Source organism: Anas platyrhynchos, chromosome 2 (genome assembly GCF_047663525.1).
Source record: "Anas platyrhynchos isolate ZD024472 breed Pekin duck chromosome 2, IASCAAS_PekinDuck_T2T, whole genome shotgun sequence".
Lineage (NCBI taxonomy): Eukaryota > Metazoa > Chordata > Aves > Anseriformes > Anatidae > Anas > Anas platyrhynchos.
In genome coordinates this window covers 54,898,906-54,918,059 of record NC_092588.1, presented here as the reverse complement: position 1 = coordinate 54,918,059, position 19,154 = coordinate 54,898,906, and the positions used below count along the sequence as shown (strand labels likewise).

Sequence of the window (19,154 nt, the reverse complement as noted above, 5' to 3'; positions counted from 1 at the left end):
CTACTTTCTTTTTGGATCCCAGTTAACAAGGAGTTTCTATTTGAAGGAAGGCAGCTCCCTGTCCGTGACAATAACCGTGTCAAAAGCTAACAAATATTTTCCTACCCAGACGGGGCTGCCATAAAGGGTTGACGCTTTGTGGGTTGCCAGCCAAAAATAACTTGCCAACCCTGAACGTAAAGCTGGCTGAAAGTAAGCAGAGGGCATACTAAACTTCTCACTTGAAAATTTAACCCCCACACATACAACTGCGCTGTGTCTTGCTACGTTTCTGCTAAAATAGCAGACCAAATCCTACGGGCTTGGTACAACTGCCAAAAGGCTACAGAAGTCTCTCACCAGAGCAAACACCGAGTTAGGGCTGAGATCAGGGAACGGTTATGAGTCTGTTGTATTATAAGCTTTGGATATGGTGAAAAACATACAGGTTCTGCTCATAATTGCTGCAATTAAAGGAAGGACTATCCCATGATGAAATAAATATCTGGGAAAGAAAGGCTCTACGAGACACTGAGGTTCTACTCCAATGAGTAGACGATAAGCATCAAAACACAACACAGTTTCATGACTTCAGAAAAACCCTAATGGGCATTCTCCTATTTTGTAATAGATGCCAATTAGAGGAAGTATAAATTTTCCTCTGAACGAGAGAGAATGAGTGCATTGTTCAAACAAGCTTTTCATCTAAAACATTTATGAAATACAGCAGTAATAAAAGCACTTACTTTTGTAATACCTCCACAAGTTTGTTTTTACATGTCCCAGTAAGTAACTGTCATTGAGAACAAAGCATTCCAAACAGCTGTTATTAGTAGATTAAAAATAATAATAATCTTCTTAAAATGCAGCCAAATGCAACCTCAACTTTCTAAATATTGTTACGAACATCTATCTGTGCTGCACCACCTCGTTTTGAGTATCACTTACCATATACGAAGGAAATATTAAAACCCGCTTGTGTTTGCCACATGGCCACTGGGGATCATCTAAAAGATTGGGGTCATATTCCACGTAGTCTCCCAGGTCACTGCCTGTAAAACAATGGCAAAAAAATAACATTTCTTAATTACATCAAGAAATCTGTAAACGTTAACTGGCAAACAAGTTCAGTGGTAATGCACAGAATGATCTTCGTGCTGGCTGATTGAAAGAGTCGAAAAATTTTGTGTATGTCACTCTAGGTACTTCAATAATAGTAGAACTTGCAAAGATACAGAGGACCTAAAGCTTATGAATTACCTGGGAAGTATGAACTTAGGGCTTAGAGAAGTGCACAATTATATAAAACCCCAAAATTAAGCCACAGTCCAAAAGTCTGCCAAACAAATGAGATCCCACGTACCCTGCCATGCTCAGGGTGAAAGGAGAGTGAGTGGGGAAATTTTCTTGACTTTTATTCCCAGAAATGAGCTCTCACATGTTTATGCAGATGTTTTGATTTGTTTCATTTAATATGCCAAAGTATCCTAAGCATATAGTGCTTTGGCGTATGTTTTGTGCCCGGTTTTGTAAACACAGCCCCGTCCAGCCTCCTAAAGGTCACAAGTACGATTTACACCTTCAGCTTATGACTATCGTGTTGCCATTGTGTACTTTCCACAGCAAACAGCAGTCATGATGAGCCTTCTGTGGGAGGCACAAACAATGCCAGTTACACAAGGAGGCATGCTGAGCGGGATCAGGGGCTGGCAATATGACAAGGGACCGGCGATTGTGTTTACTCAACTTTCCATGATCTGTAAGCCAGCTTTGCTGAGCAAACAGGCAACAAGCGTGGAAAAGGGCACTCCAAGCTCAGTGTTACCTACCCCAGAGACTACATTTTGCTTAATTTAAGCATCAAAGGGGTTAAAACATGGCGTGCCTCCACCAAAAAGCCTTCGTAACTGGATGCCTACCTGTGCAACCTGCTCTAGGGAACCTGCTTTGGCAGGGGGGTTGGACCCGATGGTCTCTTGAGGTCCCTTCCAACCCTACAACTCTGTGGTTCTGTGATAATAGCTGCCTACTGCCAGGGTGTGCAAGGCTATTAAAACAAGCTTCTTGGTAAGTTACCTGCATCAATGCTCCCCTGGGTGCTGTTAGCTCTTGCCAGAGAAAGGCTACGATGGCTTGCATTGCGAAATTGGGAGAAGGATGAGGTGGAGTCTATTGTGTTCCTCCGAGTTCCCAGAGCATTGGTTGGAAATAGGAACTGTGTGTATGAAACCGTCTAAAAGAAAGTCAGAATGGACAGAGAGTTACTATCAGCCCAGCTCAGCCGCAGCAGGATCCCTTTGGGGCATCCCAGTTTGAGGCAGAGGAAACCAAATTAGCAGGGGATTTTCTGGATTTGATAGTTAGGCACAGATGAATAAACACTAGTCACCTACATTTGCTTCAGTGTAGTCACTTTATCCACACAAAAAAAGCTTTTGCCAATGCATTAATTCTTCAGCAAAACAAAACTACAAACACACACGCGAGCTCTAATACACGGGATTTACAAAATCCTACTCAAGGGTCAGATTTAAAAATACGTCGGGTTTTTCACTGGGCCTTCCCTGCAGCAGATTTCAGCTGTTTCTTTACTGAAACGGCGTTCTTCTGGATGGGTCCCTCTGCACAGATCAGCCACAGGCAAATCACCTGAACACTGCTTAACGTAAGCACTTTCTGTGGTATTTCTGTCCTTTAGGATTTGGTCTGGCACAGTCTTGTTGGTGTCATAAGTTAATGGTAATGGTTATGGGAGATCATTTACTACCTGCCAGCATGGACTCAGTGTGAATGAATAACATGTGACAAAATTATTTTCAGAGTGAACCAATTCTCTGCTTGCATGCTTGGCCAGAAATAGACTATGTCTTGCTTCTCCTAGGTTTATTTTCCAAAAATAACAGTATTATGAAGAAGAAAATGAGTCTCAGACTCCAGACTGGTTTATAAGCTGGTCAGAAACAGTATCAAATAAAACACGCGAGCTTTAATTTATTTATAAGCAGACAGATTGTCCTCAAAAATTTACTCTCTGGGGTCTGGACTGTCACTTGGTTAGGTGAGCACACCGCGTGCAGCAGCGTTGACCTAGGGCCCTTAAGCCTTTAAATCCAGAAACAACAGCAGACTGGATAAATACAACGACAAAACATAAATCAGGTTTTCAGGAAAAAAATAAATGTTTTCGTATGTGATTAAAATAATCTCTTCTCTACAGATTTGTTTAAAATGGATCACTTTCCCCACAGAAATCATAATTGCTTATTCCATTTCGAATGAATGCACTCTTGGGGTTTGACATGCTCATCAGGTTCATACTAGTGTCCTCTTGCTCTTTCGGACAAATGCAATGTTAAGTGAGATTTATTGTATTAAATAAATTTGAAAGCCAGCAGAATTACAGCTTGCAGCTATCACCAGAAATTATTTTTGCCTCTGACAATATGCTCTGTGCTGATACCTCCTGCTAGAGCCAGGGGAACACCAATTTAGTAATGCTCCACAGACTCAGACGTTGCCCGAGGCAGGTTTCTTCAAGGAAACTGAGTGCTTTGCATTGACAGCTAGGATGGTCCCCTTGAATTTCTGCTCATCTTATTTACAGCTCATACATTCTGTGATTTAACTGCTGTGTTATGCTGAATATTGTAATTTATTTAATTATTTGTGCTTGTTCCGGGTTATGCCATGTTTTTCCCTAACGGAGAAGGAAGCGAAGTATCCCCACCTTGCCGTCTGCTCCGAGCTCCACTCCTTCAAGACCGATGATCTCCTTCAGACACACTCCAGCAGAATGGCACTGGCGCCCACCATCCAACTTCATATCCCTGGGGAACAGAAACCAGAGCAGAGACAGCTCTTCAGAAGCACATCCTATTCACTTTCCGCCACGCAATGGAAGCAGCATTAATCCTAAATCTACCAGTGCAAAGCACAGACAAGAGATCCAATAAACCACCATATCTAATATACTGATGCTCCTAAAACACGTGTCCAAGTGCCTCCACGCTGTCATGCAGAAAAGCAATTGCCCACGGAAACCTCTGGGAGGAATTTCTGCACCCCCAAGAGCAGGAGGGTGTCTAAAGCTCAATGAATTTGCTCCTGGAGGCCTTCAGGAGAAATCCACCTCTCCCTCTCACTTCAGGATGGAAACCTGGGCTTTAGGAGGACTGATCCTCAGTCTGTATCCCATGCTTTAGCATCATGGATGTGAGTGAAGATAAAAAAGACCATGAGCAAATTTGTGTTCCGCAAATGGCTACTGTATGCAACTCCAGAGTATTTATGTTGTGGTATTTTCCTGGATGATTTCTGCTAAGGTCCAAGTACATGCTTAAAAACCTGTGCGAGAGATGCTGACAGGAGGCTTGGAGAAGCCCTGCAGGCTCTTCACCTGACTGCTGGGCTAGCTCCTGCTTTCTCTTTGCAAGCCCTGTTTCCCTGTCTTCACTTTAAACCTTGCCACTCATTTTATTTCTCCGAAAACTGGCAATCAGTGAGTTCCCAATAAATCGTGTACCTCGCTCCTAGAAAAATCCCTCTTGATTTCTTGACTGGGGTTCGCTTTGCACAGTGTCATAGCATCATTCTCTTTCCTGATACCATATTCCTGAGAAGCTGCACAAATAATTAGGTAAGAATAACCTTCTGTCAGAGGCAGCAGATTAGCCTCCCTGTTTTTGCACACAACATGCTTGAAGGAACCATTTCTTCTAGAGATACATGCTAAGCAGTAACCATTTCAGCAGGTCTTATCTAAGAAATGAACACGTGACTTGAGGAAGCCCCCAGATCAAAACAAAAATCTGCATTATCTTTGGCGATATCAGGATAATTTAGTTCACTTCCTCAAAGACAGGGGAAGAAATAATGCCCTTACAGCTTTGAAAACAAGTCACGGAGACACTCCTCCGTGCAATTAGCAGAGAAGGCTGGATAGCTTTGTTAATTCATTCAGTGAAAATCTGGCATCGTTTACAGAGTCAGCTCAGCAGCTTTTCAAAACCAGAGTGGCTCTGGGGACGTAGGAGAAATCACTTTGGGAGCAGAGATCAGGGGCAGCTCCAAGTGTAAGCATGCACAGGAATGATTCCTGCCCATTAGCCGGAGATCAATCAAGACTAATCCTCCTATTTTTCCCATCTTTCTTCTGTTTTTAAAAGAAACCTCTGCCTTCAGGACCCTGTAAGCAACACTGCAGTTATTCTCCCTCATTCTAAGTGTTTTGTAAGGGCCACGTAGAAGTCCTCTCTACATCTGTCCTTAAATTTGCAGGTAGCATATATTGCTTGTGTTGTAAAACAGTAATAAAACATCACTGTTTGTGGAAAAGCCCATAAAACTGAGAATTTAACTCACTCTCTTGAGGAAAATCAGTACAAACCAACCCTCACTTTTTTATCAATGTTCAAATGAAAAGGATCATCCCAGCTTATACACCTCTTCTCCCCGCTGACAGAAGACATTGTTAAACCCTTGACAGGAGATTCCTAGGTGAGTGCAGCTCATCCTTTTTGAGTTCCCTGTCACGAAGCCCAACAGCAAGCTAGTCAATTTTTTTGCAGGGAGAATGATTTTTCTTTTTTTTCTTTCTTTTTTTTCTTTTTTTAAGTGATTTTTCTTCCCTCTCCTACTACAGCAAACTTTACAAATGCCTCAGCAAAGCTCATGCTGGATACCTGTGACCGAGCCAGCTAAATAAAATAACAACAAATCCTTTCTGGATTGTAAACTGGGGCAGGTTATGGTTTCTCTTGTGGGGAACTGCTGGTAACAGCAGGCTACAAAGCACTGTCCCAGGGGTGCTGGGGCAGCTTCCCCACCTGGGACAAGCCCCAGGGCTGCGACCCTGCTTCTGGAGGAGCCCCAGCACAGCTTCTTCCTCACCAAAGCCCCCAAATCCCCAAGCCAGCTAGGAAACATCTCACATTTGCTCTCAGGATCTGAGCCCTTGCGTGGCACCATGGTCAACAGGCCCTACACACGTGTGTGGGACAGGAACTTGAAAGAAAATCAAGTGTTTAAGTTATTTACATTACCAGTGGCACCGAGGAACTGCACAAACCGATATGCAGTAGTAAAAGCTGTTTACAAAATTCAGAGTCGGAAGGATGGCCCCTGCCAAATAGGCTTTTAAGCGAAGAGAACTTCCTTCCTCCTCTTCCTCGTTTTTGATTTTCCTGGGTTTTGTTTTCCTAAAGTGCTTTTTAGCAAAATTTTCCAGCGATTCGAGCAGATGCTGAAAAGCTAAATTAAGTCACAGGAACATAATTTTGCTAGCTTTACTTTATTCCAGCAGGGAAAGCTGAAGGAAATCGCAAGATCAGGATGCCATTTCCACAGGAGGCAAAAAACTTGACCCCAGTTTTTGGTAATGTTTGGGGAGTTACCCTGATTTACATAAATGCCCATGCTCTGTTTGTGCATACCGTTTCCAGAAAGCATGCTCCTGGGTAGTGTTGGAAACTACACTCAAGACTGAGGGAGAAAAGGAAAGTTAGTTTCACCACCTCATTTTCCTGAAAGGTACTGGGTGCCTTGTGAATCCAAAGTTGTTGGGGGATGGTGGAAAGTTTTACCGAACAGGTAAAGGAGAATCAAAACAGGAATTCTCAGCCTGTGTCTGGCAAAGATTAACAGAACATAAACTGAATATAAACTGTATTATATATATAAGTGAATATAAACTGCATTACCTGCTCTTTCATGAATAGAACATCTCTTTAATGAGCCAGACCCTGTGCTTTGACGTGATCTATAAAGCCCCATGCAAGAGTCCTGCTGGGCGCTTGCTCTTTAAGTGACAGCAACAGTTGAACACTTTAACTCGTGAATAATTTAGGAGTCCATTAAATATTAAACACATTTCTAGATGCATGAAAAAGCCTTCTACTTTTTGCGAAAGGAACCTGATATGCGTTACTTAGAGATGCAACCTTTTTGTGTTTGTGCTTTATGCTTAGTGATTCCTGACTGCCCGGATTTATTCCAAAAACAAAGGCAGTTCATGGGATGTCAAAAAAAAAAAATCCTGCTCTTATCCCTCACTGTAAATAATTTCTACTTATTGTCTGCGTTTATAGGGATGAGGACAACGAAAACTTTGGAAAAGATGTGCTGCCCGCCACTTCTACAGCAGAGCTCCTACTGACTGAGACTGCTGGCTTTAATTGACTGCGAGTTTTCAGATCCTAATTGCCATTAGTGTTGCTAGAACAACATCTCAAGCTGCAATTTACCGGGAAAGGAGGTGAAGATTGCTCTAATGGGCCAGCATCCTTTTAATCTCTCCAGACATATTCAGGTGTCAGCGTGTCAGCTCTTGTCTTGATGTTTTGCCCGACACGGAATAAAAGTTCAGAACTGAAGCCTGTTAGCTTTTGGGATTTATCACTTCATTTCAATCTAAGGGAACAGGAAACCTCATAAAAATGAGCTAATGGTGGATCTATAAAATTCACCTGTGAGATGATTAGTTTAAAAATGCCATGCTGTGTAGGAAAAAAAAAATCACACGGATTTCGGTGTCCTTCCATAAGTGTGTGAGGTGCAGTGTTTCAGGTGCAGTGTGTGAGACAAGCTCATCTAGATGTTTCTTTTTGCCTCATTTTGCATACGGCTTTCTTCCCCAGTTTAAACACTGAGGACGAACAAAGATTTCAGGATTTGGATAATGAAACCCTTTGGGAATGCCTGGCCTCTGGGCTCATTGATCGCTGTGGCTGCACGTTATTTGGGATGATGGTATTGAAAACTGCTTGCTCGTCGTATCATTGAACTCCTTAGTGTTCTTGTCAGGACTTCAATGGGCAAAGTTAAATTCGGTGATGATTTATCTTTAGAAACTGGATGAAACTGGTTTGCAGCAGTGCTGAGAAGGACACAAATTCTTTTTATCTACTGACTTAACGCTTTACTTCAGAAGAACGATCGATTTTCCGTGTTCCAGTCCATTTGATTACTGATACCGTATTATTTTCCTTAACTGGAGGCAGGTTTAGCCAGATAAATTCTTATATCTGGCTTAATAATTCTTATAATTCTCCTACCAAAGTGCAATATTCAGCAGTTATCCTTTCTGCAGGATAAGTTTCTAACCCCTTAATGAATTCAGTGCCATGAAGAATACAACACGAGGCGAATTGGCTGTTTTTGTGACACGCACTATCTGATGCTCTGGTATTTTTGTACTCCAGCTCATTGCCTCCAGCCTCAGTGACAGTCAGCCACTCTGACCCCACGGCTGATAGCTGAATGTCAAACCAGCCACATTGCAGTGCCAAATCCCTCTGACACCTCCAGCTCTCCTCCTTCCCCGGCTCCTTTACATTCAACTTCTGGGCAGAGCTCTACAGAAACTTGGAAGCTCTTAAAAGGCTCTAGCAACATTACAGAATAAAATGCTATGATAGGGATGATTATAATCTGTGAATTAAAATAATAATAATAATAATAAAGCTTAGTTTTTGTTATTAACAAAATCCTAGCCTAAAAAGCCCCTTTTCAAAAACATGTTTTTAAATTATGAGCCATAAGGACATGTGCCAAAGAAAAAAAAATATAACAAAGCAACAGAATTATAAAAACAACCAACTTCACTGCCTTTTTCTCCTGGAGGAAGCACAATACAGTACCTTTTTCCTCCTTTATAACACCATTAACAATGACAGACATACATTATCATTTCCTTTTTTTTTGGAAATGCTCAGGCTTTTAGAACATGAATGAGACCTGGATTGCTCTCGGACTACCACTGAGTCCTGCAGGCCACGTGGAGCACCTCCAACATCGCCCAAGAGGATTGCCAGAACTATACTGTCAAAGTCAAAGGAGAAGTGGTGCCTAAAGAAGCCCCAGGAGCACATAAGCAATGGAGAATTGGAGTTTTGTTTGTCAACATTACTGCAAAATCCCCGTTTGGTAACTTCCACGTGTGGGCACGTTTCACAGGTGAGCAAGATTTTGCTCAGCAGCAAAACCCAGCCTGTGAATACCTTTTAGCTGCGAAGATCTCCAGCACATTGGAAAAAAGTATCAGCTGCCAAAGTGATTCTGCAGCTCTACTAGCAGCCCCTGAGTTGCCTTACCACTAACCTGTGCACCACACAATGATTTCAAATGGCATAAAAGCATCATCAAAGGCAAGCATTCAGCCAGTATTAGCAGTGCTTCTGATAATACATGCCTCTGCAGACTGGCCTGTAACGATAATGAGAGTTTGCGTGTGTGTTAATTTAATAAGAAAGGCAATAAAACTATCACATTGTTCACAGTATGGAGCAACTCCCTCATCACTGCCCTTAGCCACCACTAAGCAGTGCACAGGCTCTGCTAACTTAGGACTTCAGAGGCCAAGGGAAGGCAGCTGGCAAGACTCCTGCTTCTTTCAGCTCCTGACATGCTGTACAACCTCCCTTACGCTCATTTCACCTGGCTATGCCTGCTCGTGCAGCTGCTCTGGTGGTCTAGATGGGGGGAGAAAAGCAAACTCTGCTCCCATCCATTGCCCTGCTCTTGGCCATGGAGACTGGCGAAGCTGGGCCTGCCACCACACCACCTGCAAAGATGTGGGCAGCCTCACCGTAACCAGACCTGAAGAGGAGAAATTACGGCCCAGATCCACACAAGTACCTGCCTCTCAGTGGTTTCAGCAGCAGGAATGCATCTCGAAACCTTTGGGAATGAATCTCGGCGGTAATTCTCCCCTTCCTCTTGCAGAAAAGCACTGTAAGCTAGAGCATTAGTTTTCCACCACATAAAAGGTATGGACAAAATTCTGAGGACACACAATTCCAGGGATAACGACTGTTCATGACTTATTTTTCTCCCCAACACATCACTCTCTATACTTTTTGCTTCTCTCCAACAAAACAGAGAGAAGTAGAGCAAATAATTTCCCTCACCAGCAACCCCTGCACTGCTCTGGAGCATGCTTCCCTTCACACTCAGCTGTGTCGGCAGGAGCTGCCTCTCGGGCAGGTTTTTCTAACAGATCTGTTGGAGCAGCTCAGCTGCCAGCATCGGTACAGGAGGACTCTTCTCTGCTGCCTGCCACACAGCCAGGGCTGGCAGCCTCCCCAGGGCACAGCTGTGCCTAGAGATTTCCTTGCTGGCCGCGGAGCCTGCAAGTCAGAGCGGAGGTGGAGAAGCAGCAGCAGCTCTGCCCTGTGCTCCTTGTCACAGCAAGTGGTGTCCCCTCCATGTCCACACCGCCCTCCCACTCCTGCCAGGGCTTACTCCATCCACTCTGTTTCATTTGAGGACAGGCCTGAAGTTCCCTGGATTTATTTCTTTCTTCTCCTCACCCATTCAGTGACGTTTGCAGACCATAAACCAGTCGGAACAGCTGCAGCAGTGATCCAGAGACACCCAGAAAGCAAAGCTGAAGGGTGCTGTCCTTGCAAAGCTTCAAAAAGGTACCGATGTCTCTTCCCCCTCCTACCACGCATCCAAAATGTGCAAAGCAGTCAGCAGCCGCTGTGCAGCCCGAACAGAGCGGCTACAGTTCCTGACATACTGCCTCGTCTGTTCTTCGCACCAGCTGTTCCTGGAAGGAGGTGCCATTTAATTGTTTCTCTCTTCCTCTGATGCTTTGGAAGAAAGACAGAGGGCTTTTTTTTTGTTTTTTTTTTAATCTTGGCTTTTTAACCTAGAAAGCAGGGCTGGATTGCTGTGTGCAGGCATTTTCTATCTACTCACCCCAATCCCTTCTTGCAAGCATGGTACGAGACATTATATATTGAAATAATATTTAGACGTGGAGCTGGGTTCATTACTGCTGTAATTTAGAAGATATAACCAATCATCAGCATTTCAAAATATATTCAGTTTTCAATAAAGAGGCAATTTCCACAGGGCAATGACCATAAATGAATGACAGTGCACCGAAGAAGAATGAACAGAGCTGCCAGTCTGTCAAGGATTTGCCTGATGTGTCATCCCTGCTTAATTATGGGAAAAATTTTACTGTAAGACACAGGAGAGCAAGTCAGCTTTCCTACACAGGTACCTCCTTTCCTGTCTGCATTAAAAATAATCTCCCTTTGTTTTGAATTACTGATGCACGAGCAGCTTGTGGCGAACAACTCTCCAGAATTAAATAGATGGCAGAAAAAATTTGAGCCACGTTCACCCTTTGTGCACTGGATGAATTTCATTTCTATTTGTGGGTTTTTCAAAACCACCTCCCCGTATCATCTGAATATTTCCCCCAGATTTGTGCCCTGCAGGCACCGAGCCAACGCCGGCCACAGGCAGCTCTCAGCTCGCTGGCAGGAGGCCACGCTTCAAACCTCTGCCCCAGAGGCACGGAGCTGCCGCCAGCACGGCCCCTGGCAGGTCGTGCCCCAGAGACTGCGAGATGACATTTCCTAGCTAAACCCAGTTTCCTCCACTTCTGCAGTTTCACTGCAAGAGGAAAAAGCCTTCTCAGTCTTTGGAGAAACTGCTTCAAATCCAGATATCCGTCAGAGGTCCAGTGGCTCAGCACTTTCAGGGCTGTCAGTCAGCTCCAGGGAAGTTGCTCAGAGCTGCTAAGAATCTGGATGGCATCAGTGCCAAAACAATCTGTCAGCATTACCACAACTCTCTTTTCACTAACTGAATGATCTGACCACTGCCTACAAGTACAATGAAAAGCCATTATGGTTAGATTCAATTATTTCTCTGTAGTAATGCAAGTCTAGATACAAACACCATAGGCATGTGGGAGAACCAGAAAGCTAGCACTGCTTATAAAATAAAAGCGCTGTCTAAAATGCATGTTTTATCAAAGATGGGTGAAGGCAGGAGAAACAATACAGGCTGTAGGCATTTTTCACGAATGTAGAATTCAGGAGGCCAGTTTTCTCCAGTTTAGTAACCGAAGATACCACAGCACAGATAAATAAACTGGGAAGCGAGGATTGTAGTTTTAACCTGGTAACGACCCACGATGCAAACGTTTCTAAATGCACTCCTCTCTTCCCTTCTCGGAGCAGATGTTTCAAAGCGTTAGCCTCTGTCATGCTCTTGTCCGTACCCAGCTCTACATGCAGGCCCAGAAAGACTACATAGGATGTGTATAAGTATACATACCCGACTTGGGTACAGTCTCGATATGGCAGCACTGAAAATATGCTACAGAAGGATCTTCTGCTGCTGATAAGGACTATTCTAAAATATAAAAGAAAATAAAAGAAATCAAAGACTAAAATTTAAAAATCCCGCCACAATAAGCAACAAAGCAACAGGTGTCATTGTCGAGGAATTCATCAGCACAAAAATACCATCCTCACCCCTTCTCCTCCAGCACGTCTGTCTCCGTTACTAGCTGTCAGGACTGGATCCCTCCTCCTGTGAAGATGGCTTGCCTTCGTTCATTACTCAGCTCAGCATTTGGCTACATGAAAGTGTGATTTGTTTGCCTGCACTGAGCTGATCTCAGAATGCAGGCGGCCCTAACAGCAAACACCTCGTGCTTTCAACCAGGCTCCAAATCTCTGCATCATCTGCAATATGGGTGGCATTAAACTAAATACCTTAAAGCAACCTATCTGTTTTACACCTGCACTATAACCTTGAGCCATCAGCCTCGGACATATCATCAAGTTACATCAGAACAACCCTGAGGTCGAGGCCCACTTTCCATAAAGCTACACGGACTTCCAACAGCAGCATAATTCAAGTTTTAGGACATAATTCAAGTTTTAGGGCAAGAAGCCGAGAGAAACTTGATCAAAATGTTAAGATATGCAATAGCAATAAATACGTGATTATTTATAAATATACCAGCTTTCCTCATTAGCTTCAGGACCCCAGCAGTTGTACAACATACACTGAAAAAGACCCTTCTTTCCCCTAAAACTGGCTGACAGACTACGTCCCCTCAAATCCCTCTAAGATCTGGTGACGGTAATTCATACACTTCTAACCTGGTTAGTGTAACAATTTACCTGTGTTTCACCTTCCTGAAAGTCTCCACCTGTGGTCCAGAGTGCCAGGACCTATTGCTAGGCTGGTTGTCAGGGCTATTTCACTTCCTCACTCTGCTCTTCAGCACTGATTTTCCCGATGTTGTCTGCCACGGCTCTCTGTGGTGAGGGGATTTCACCCAAATTTTTGTCCTATACTGGTCAACGTTGGATGACAAACCCTAGCAATCTATTTTGTTCTTTATTGTCTGAAAATCACCATATACATCTCTAAATCTTAAACCTTTTACATTCTTTTAAGGTATTGTTTACTTATGGGAGCAGCTTGGCTTAGTCACATTTCTTGGAAAAGGCTTAGGTTCCCCAGGGAGCTGCTGCATGCAAGTATTATCTCCTTGGAAAAATGCAGAATGATCAATTTTCCTTTTCCTGGATCATTCTATTATAGCGATTTTATTTTTTTTCTTAAAAGTGTATTTCAAAGCAAAGCAGGATTTATCCATTAATAGCAAAGGGTTTCTAATAATAAACCCACGTACAACATTAGGAAACTCTCCTGCAGCAGATACGGAGTTCTGTAACAGCCCTTACCTATGGCAAATATATCTGATACGATGTCCCCAGGGTGCTGCCGTAAGTTATAAAGCAGGGAGAAAAATTTTGTCACATTTGAGAAAGGCAGGCCACAAGGAGAAAAAAACAAAAACTGGCGTATGATTAATTTTGTGCTTGCCACTGTTTATGGCTGAAGAGTTGCTACTCACAACAGCTTGCTTGTTCACTGAAAGCCTCGTTTGCTGATGTATGAAACTTGGCACACGTTTCAAGGCTGACATCAGAAGGCCTCCCGGAATTCAGAGAACCACAGCACCCACCAGGCATATTCCCCCACTCCCTCTGGCTGCTTCTGGAAATCCAGCTCTTCCACTGATGCCCTACAACTCCCTAAAAAATAAGCCCTCTTGAAGGAAAACAAACTGGTGCTTTCCACGTCTTCCAGTGGAAACAGCAATGGGAAATCACCAGAAACTTGCTGTGTGTATCAGAAGGAATCAGATCAGAAAGAAAACAGAAAGCATCAGCCCAGCCTCTATTTTTTTTTCAGAATTCTTTCCCTTGGGAATCAAACACTGTCCCTGTTTCCATGAAAAGGGACCTCGACTACATAAAGATCTTCCAGAGAGGGAAATAAGTGCACGGCCTCTCCTAGCAAGGGCCTCCAGAGCCAGGCTGCCACAAAGCCTCTGCTTGCAGAGCTACTGGAGGGAGGCTGGTGCAAAACAGACTTAGGAGCTGGCCTGGAAGAGAACCAGGCATGGCAGTGGTCAGAAGCCGATCACAGAGGGATAAAACAGCATTTTATTCAGAGGTTTGACGATATGTGTGGAAACAAAATAAATCTGAGGGCTGACAGTGGTTTGCTGGACCAGAAAATCCAGATATGTGTCATAAAGCATGCTTTGGAGAAGAAAGTGTGGGGGAAGCTGGCTGCTCTTCAGGAAAATAGAGTTATTGTTTATGAGAGAAAAGCATTTTTCTGGATTTCAGCTCTTCATCAGTGTCTACGATGCTGTGCAACTGTGATTGAGCTATCTTGGATATCAGAAGCAGCTTGACTCAGAGTGGGTTTACGTGCCCTGACTGCCATTGTGCCATGTAGACACGTTTAAAATTACTTCGTGAAAAGGTTTCCACTCTCTAACTCTCTCATTTTACCAAAAAGTTGTACTAATTGCTACAGCTTTGGGAAACCATTCTTTTGCAAGAGAGCTCTGACAACGTGCAGCTGTCTGGGATTGTAAAAGCTCACCTCCCAGTTTCTTTAATGAGGTATGTACTATAAAACTACAAAAATTTACAGAGCACAAGGCTCTCAGCTGTTAGTAATGCCCTCATATGTCACTGAAAACGTCTGAGTAGCAAGACTTTGCTCCCCTGCAGGCAAGGATGAACACGAACTACAGATCTGGACGTCACCCTACAGCCTCCCAGGTTTATGCTGGACCTATTTAAAACTGTTTGAGAGTAGTGAGGACACACAAACAGCCAGCCTCTTGCTGTGCACGGGTGCGTCACCACCGTTAAAAGGGCAGCAAGACCTCTCGTAGCTTATGGGTCCTGCTCGGTTTTGGCACAGAATCCTACGCTAACGAGAAATCGCACGGACTGGGAGAGGGGTCTTGTTTTACTGCTATATAGGATGACCCCAGAAATGTTCTTGTCGCGTTCTCACCCTGGGTTGTTTGCTCAGCTGGCTCACGTTGCTATTTTGGTGGCCTGTTTCTGCTAGATGGGACATCTTCTGCTTCACAGCTTGTGGAAGGGACCACCACTAAGCCCGCTGAGTAAAGTCCCTAGGTCTCACAGGGTGAAACCACACACCGGTGGCTACATTTGCTAATTTGTAGGACGGGTTGCCTTGTCTTTGTCTTTTAATGGGCAAATTTATTTTGTCTTACTTCACAAGATTGCTTTGATAGTGCAGTCTAGGAAACCTAATTTTCCCCTTCCTTTAATAAGCCACATCCTACAAATCTGAAGAAACTGGTTTAACCAGCGCACGAACCTATCAACAGGGAGCCTTACAAGGCATCGCTGATACGCTGCGGTCTGGGTACAGGTGGTTTTTCCTCAGTGCTCAAATACCTGAGCTGTTAATTTTAACCACAGCCTGTCCTGCCTTTGTGCAGGACTGCCGAAGGCTCTACCCGGAGTATCGCTGCTCAACACGTGCCACCTCCAGGGCTGGGAGGGGAAGAGCTCTCAGCACTACAGGACAGTGACTTGTCAGAGGTTAAGAGCCCCAAAAGGGGCAGATCACAAAAGGAAAAGGAGCCCTGAGCTGTCACCCACACCGCATGTTTCTTTGCTGTGAAACCTGGCCACGTGCCAGTGGAACAACTTGGTCTGGTGCCAGTGAAACAATTACTGAAAGCACTAGCTATTTTGAAGCCTAGCTCTTAAATCCTCTGCTAAAAAACACACTAGTGTGGATGCTTTCAAAGCTGAGTTCCTCAAGTCAAGCCACATGAAAGGCTGTCGTGCAGCGACCGAAGGGTTGCACGTTTCAGACAGCTCAGGGAGCCCAGCTCAGCCTTCCTGCATGACCACACGTGAGCTGCTTGGGACGAGGTCCTGGGCAAAGGGAAGGAGAGCCAGGAGGATTTCCCATCCGTTGCAATACCTGGGGCTCCTCTGTGTCACAAGGAGCTGTGGAGGACACCAGTATCAAAGGTCCAAAGGGACTGAGCACCTCTGCTGATTTGGGGCTGAGTACATGAAGCACATTGAACTGAATTTCCAGGGGCCCCTTTCAGCCCGAATGCCAACTGCAGTGACTGCAACAGCATCCAGCCCCCCTGGAAAAGCAGGGTACGTGCTCAGATTACTTACTGCTGGACTCAGCCAGCTTCAGGGAGACAGAAAGTATTGCCTTTACATTTTATTTTTAGCTAACATCGCTGTGGCTCTTTGTCCATAGGATGGAAAGCATTTAACGAGCTGTGTATCTTGTTCTTACTGTATCTGTCCTGCAGATAAAGGGATCCTTATTATGATTATGGAAATATTCTGGAAAACTGTGTCTGCTGATAAAGATAAGGAGCCAGCTGAATAACAAAAGCTTCGGCTGTGTTTTCTGAGCTACAAAAATATTCTGTTGTTATCAGACATAATGAGTGACGTAACACAAATTAAGACAAAATGCTGCACATAACCTACAAATACATTTTTGCAACGGCTGGAGAAAATGAGTGATTCTGTAGATCGTTTACAAACCAAGTGTTTTTTCGTTTTTTGACAGGTAATATTTCAAGTTTATGCCTTTGTTTTATATGCATATCTCAGGAATTACTCATTCTCTGTGAAATTTGCATAATACTTTATAAGTGTGGAGTTTTTTTTTGCTGTAAGAAATTCCTAGAGCACGCATATATTTATGCACAAACCAGGCTAAAATTAGAGAGCTTTTTTTTTAAGAGTTTGATTACACATGTATTCGTTGTTTAGACAATAATCGTCTGCTAGTCAGACAATAGTCAAGTCAACAGCTCTGCACACGACTGCCTGCAACAAAAGCTGTTTCTAAAAAACCCTCATCTCCCAGAGCCACGCTCTGCAGTATTGATGTTGATTACTACCTTTCACTGCATTCAGTCGTACATCTGAGAATAAAGGCAAGGAAATTTTTCTTCTAGCCAAGTGACACCTCCCGGAATTCAATTCATAAAAACCGTGGTTCGATGTTATGTCAGAATTTCTATTGATCTTGTTCCACATTTGATTAAAATCACCGACTAGACCCACAAATCACTCCCCAGATGTGGTTCTTGGCCACTACAGTTGTACGAGGACAGGTATGTGCAAGGGTCAGCTCTCAGCAGGAAAGCTCTGTCTATGTGAAACCTGCTCAGGTAACCTATTCAGGTTTGGAAGGACAAGAATAATATCATAAGGCATAAGGGAAATAGGCTGGGGAAGGAAAAAAACACAACACAGATGTCTTTGTAAGCAAGGAGGGATTATTTTCTCTTCTGAGCTGGATGGCACTGGAATAAAGAACCTACTTGGTTGATGGGAAGAAGACAGACACTATGCCACTGCAGCAAGGGAAATCTTGGCTGTCTGCTGCTGCGCAGGACCACTGGTGCCTGTGGCTGCAATCTGGGTACTGCACATCAGAGTGCAGGGTGCACGTGTGGCCACAGCCACACCTTTCCATACATCTCCTGGTGTCCCCACGTACCCTTTCTGCCTACGTCTGCCCTGAAAAGAAGGATCCCGCTTGTCACAACCATCCCCACCTGTGCATTTACAGAGCGCTCTGCAGCTGGGAGGACACAATGGTGTGATCAGAACCTGTCACTTCTATAATTCATCTTGTAAGACTTGGGATAATCTTAATACCTTTCCCTCCAGCTGTTTTCTTGAGTCACTTGTCTGGTAAGCCTCCTTCAATAGGCAGCCCTGACAACCCAGCGAACCCTGTGCTTACCCTTGCACTCGCTAATAGCTGTTGAAATATCACTCAGCCATTGCTAAACGGGTTCCAGGCAGGTTCAGCCATGTGCCTCTCACTCCTAGCACCTGGCACTATCCTCAAAGCGCTGTAACCAGATTATGCTCCGCTTCCTGACAGCACCACTGATCTTCCTTTTCCACAGGTATCTGTATTATGGAGACACAGGTCCTAAAAATCAGCTAGCACTGCCTTTGACTTGGATTTCACTCAAGAAAGGAGCCTGCACTTTCACAAACTGCTTTCATGGCCCGTATTGACTATACATTTGGTAACAGGCAGTGCTTGCTGCACTGTTTCAGGGGGATGCTGAACTTCCCCATGCCCCCGTGCCCCACGAGTTGCCTTTGCAGAAGCAGCACAGTACCTGCCGTTTCTGGTGTCGTGCTGCCGCATGTTCTTGATAAAATGGACCTTCTTAAAGTTCTTTGGTCTGGGTGATCCTGAGAGAGTCCGACATCTGAAAAACAAATCGGTTGGGGGAAAAAAAAAAAAAAGAGCTGAGTTCCCTGCTGTACAGCTGAGAAGTCTACACAAAGGCAGGAAGGAAAGACTAGACAAATGATTCGAGTCACCCTGTTTTAGGAATCAGCAAGAACAATGAAGACAATAAGTCTGGAAATGTGACAGCTTGAATAAAAAAAAATATTTAAAATAATAATAAGAAAAGGCACCACCACCCCTCCCTTCATGCAGAAAAACACATAAAAAAATCTCAGTGAAATAAAACTTCCTGTAATCCGTTGTGACAGCTTAGCCCAAGCTTTGGGAGGGAAAAAAAAAAAAAAAGTAAAACAAAACCTGGTACATCTTTCTGCATTTTTTTCTGCTCACACCAACACCCACACTTTTGTAACCTCCTTGGCTACTGATAAGGGAGCTGCTGAGGAAAGTTCTTTCTTGTTTTAATTTTAGAAAGACTTAAAATCTCTTATTTACAAGGATAATTTGTATTTGCTTTTAACTCTAAATATCACTTTCCACGTTCCTGACAGCATAGAGAACAACAGAAAATAAAATGAATTACCTCAGAGAGAAATTTCCCCTCAAAGCATCAACGCTTAAATCTATTTTACATGCAAACACACTTCTTAAAATTGCAATTAGAGAAAGGAATTGCCAGAGGAAGGAGCGACGAGACAAACAGCGCTCCCTCCCTCCTTCCAGCCTTGCTCTTTTTAATCAACTGAAAGCACAACGCACACTGTGAAAGCTCTCTCCGTTTCATCTTGTTGCTGTTCTGT

General features: G+C 43.9%; 1 protein-coding gene across 2 annotated transcripts in view; it reads right to left on the bottom strand.

Moving 5' to 3' along the window:
* CABLES1 (Cdk5 and Abl enzyme substrate 1) overlaps positions 1–19,154 on the bottom strand; it is a 55,046-nt gene that overhangs the window by 13,019 nt on the left and 22,873 nt on the right. The window contains exons 3-7 of one of the 2 annotated variants that reach the window (XM_027451946.3): positions 18,278–18,370; positions 12,058–12,135; positions 3,707–3,806; positions 2,056–2,212; positions 928–1,031 (exon numbers count right to left, since the gene is read on the bottom strand). In XM_027451946.3, the coding sequence (XP_027307747.1) occupies positions 928–1,031; positions 2,056–2,212; positions 3,707–3,806; positions 12,058–12,135; positions 18,278–18,370 (532 nt within the window). The remainder of the gene's footprint in view (positions 1–927; positions 1,032–2,055; positions 2,213–3,706; positions 3,807–12,057; positions 12,136–18,277; positions 18,371–19,154) is intronic. The other variant, XM_027451947.3, reaches the window with a different exon arrangement.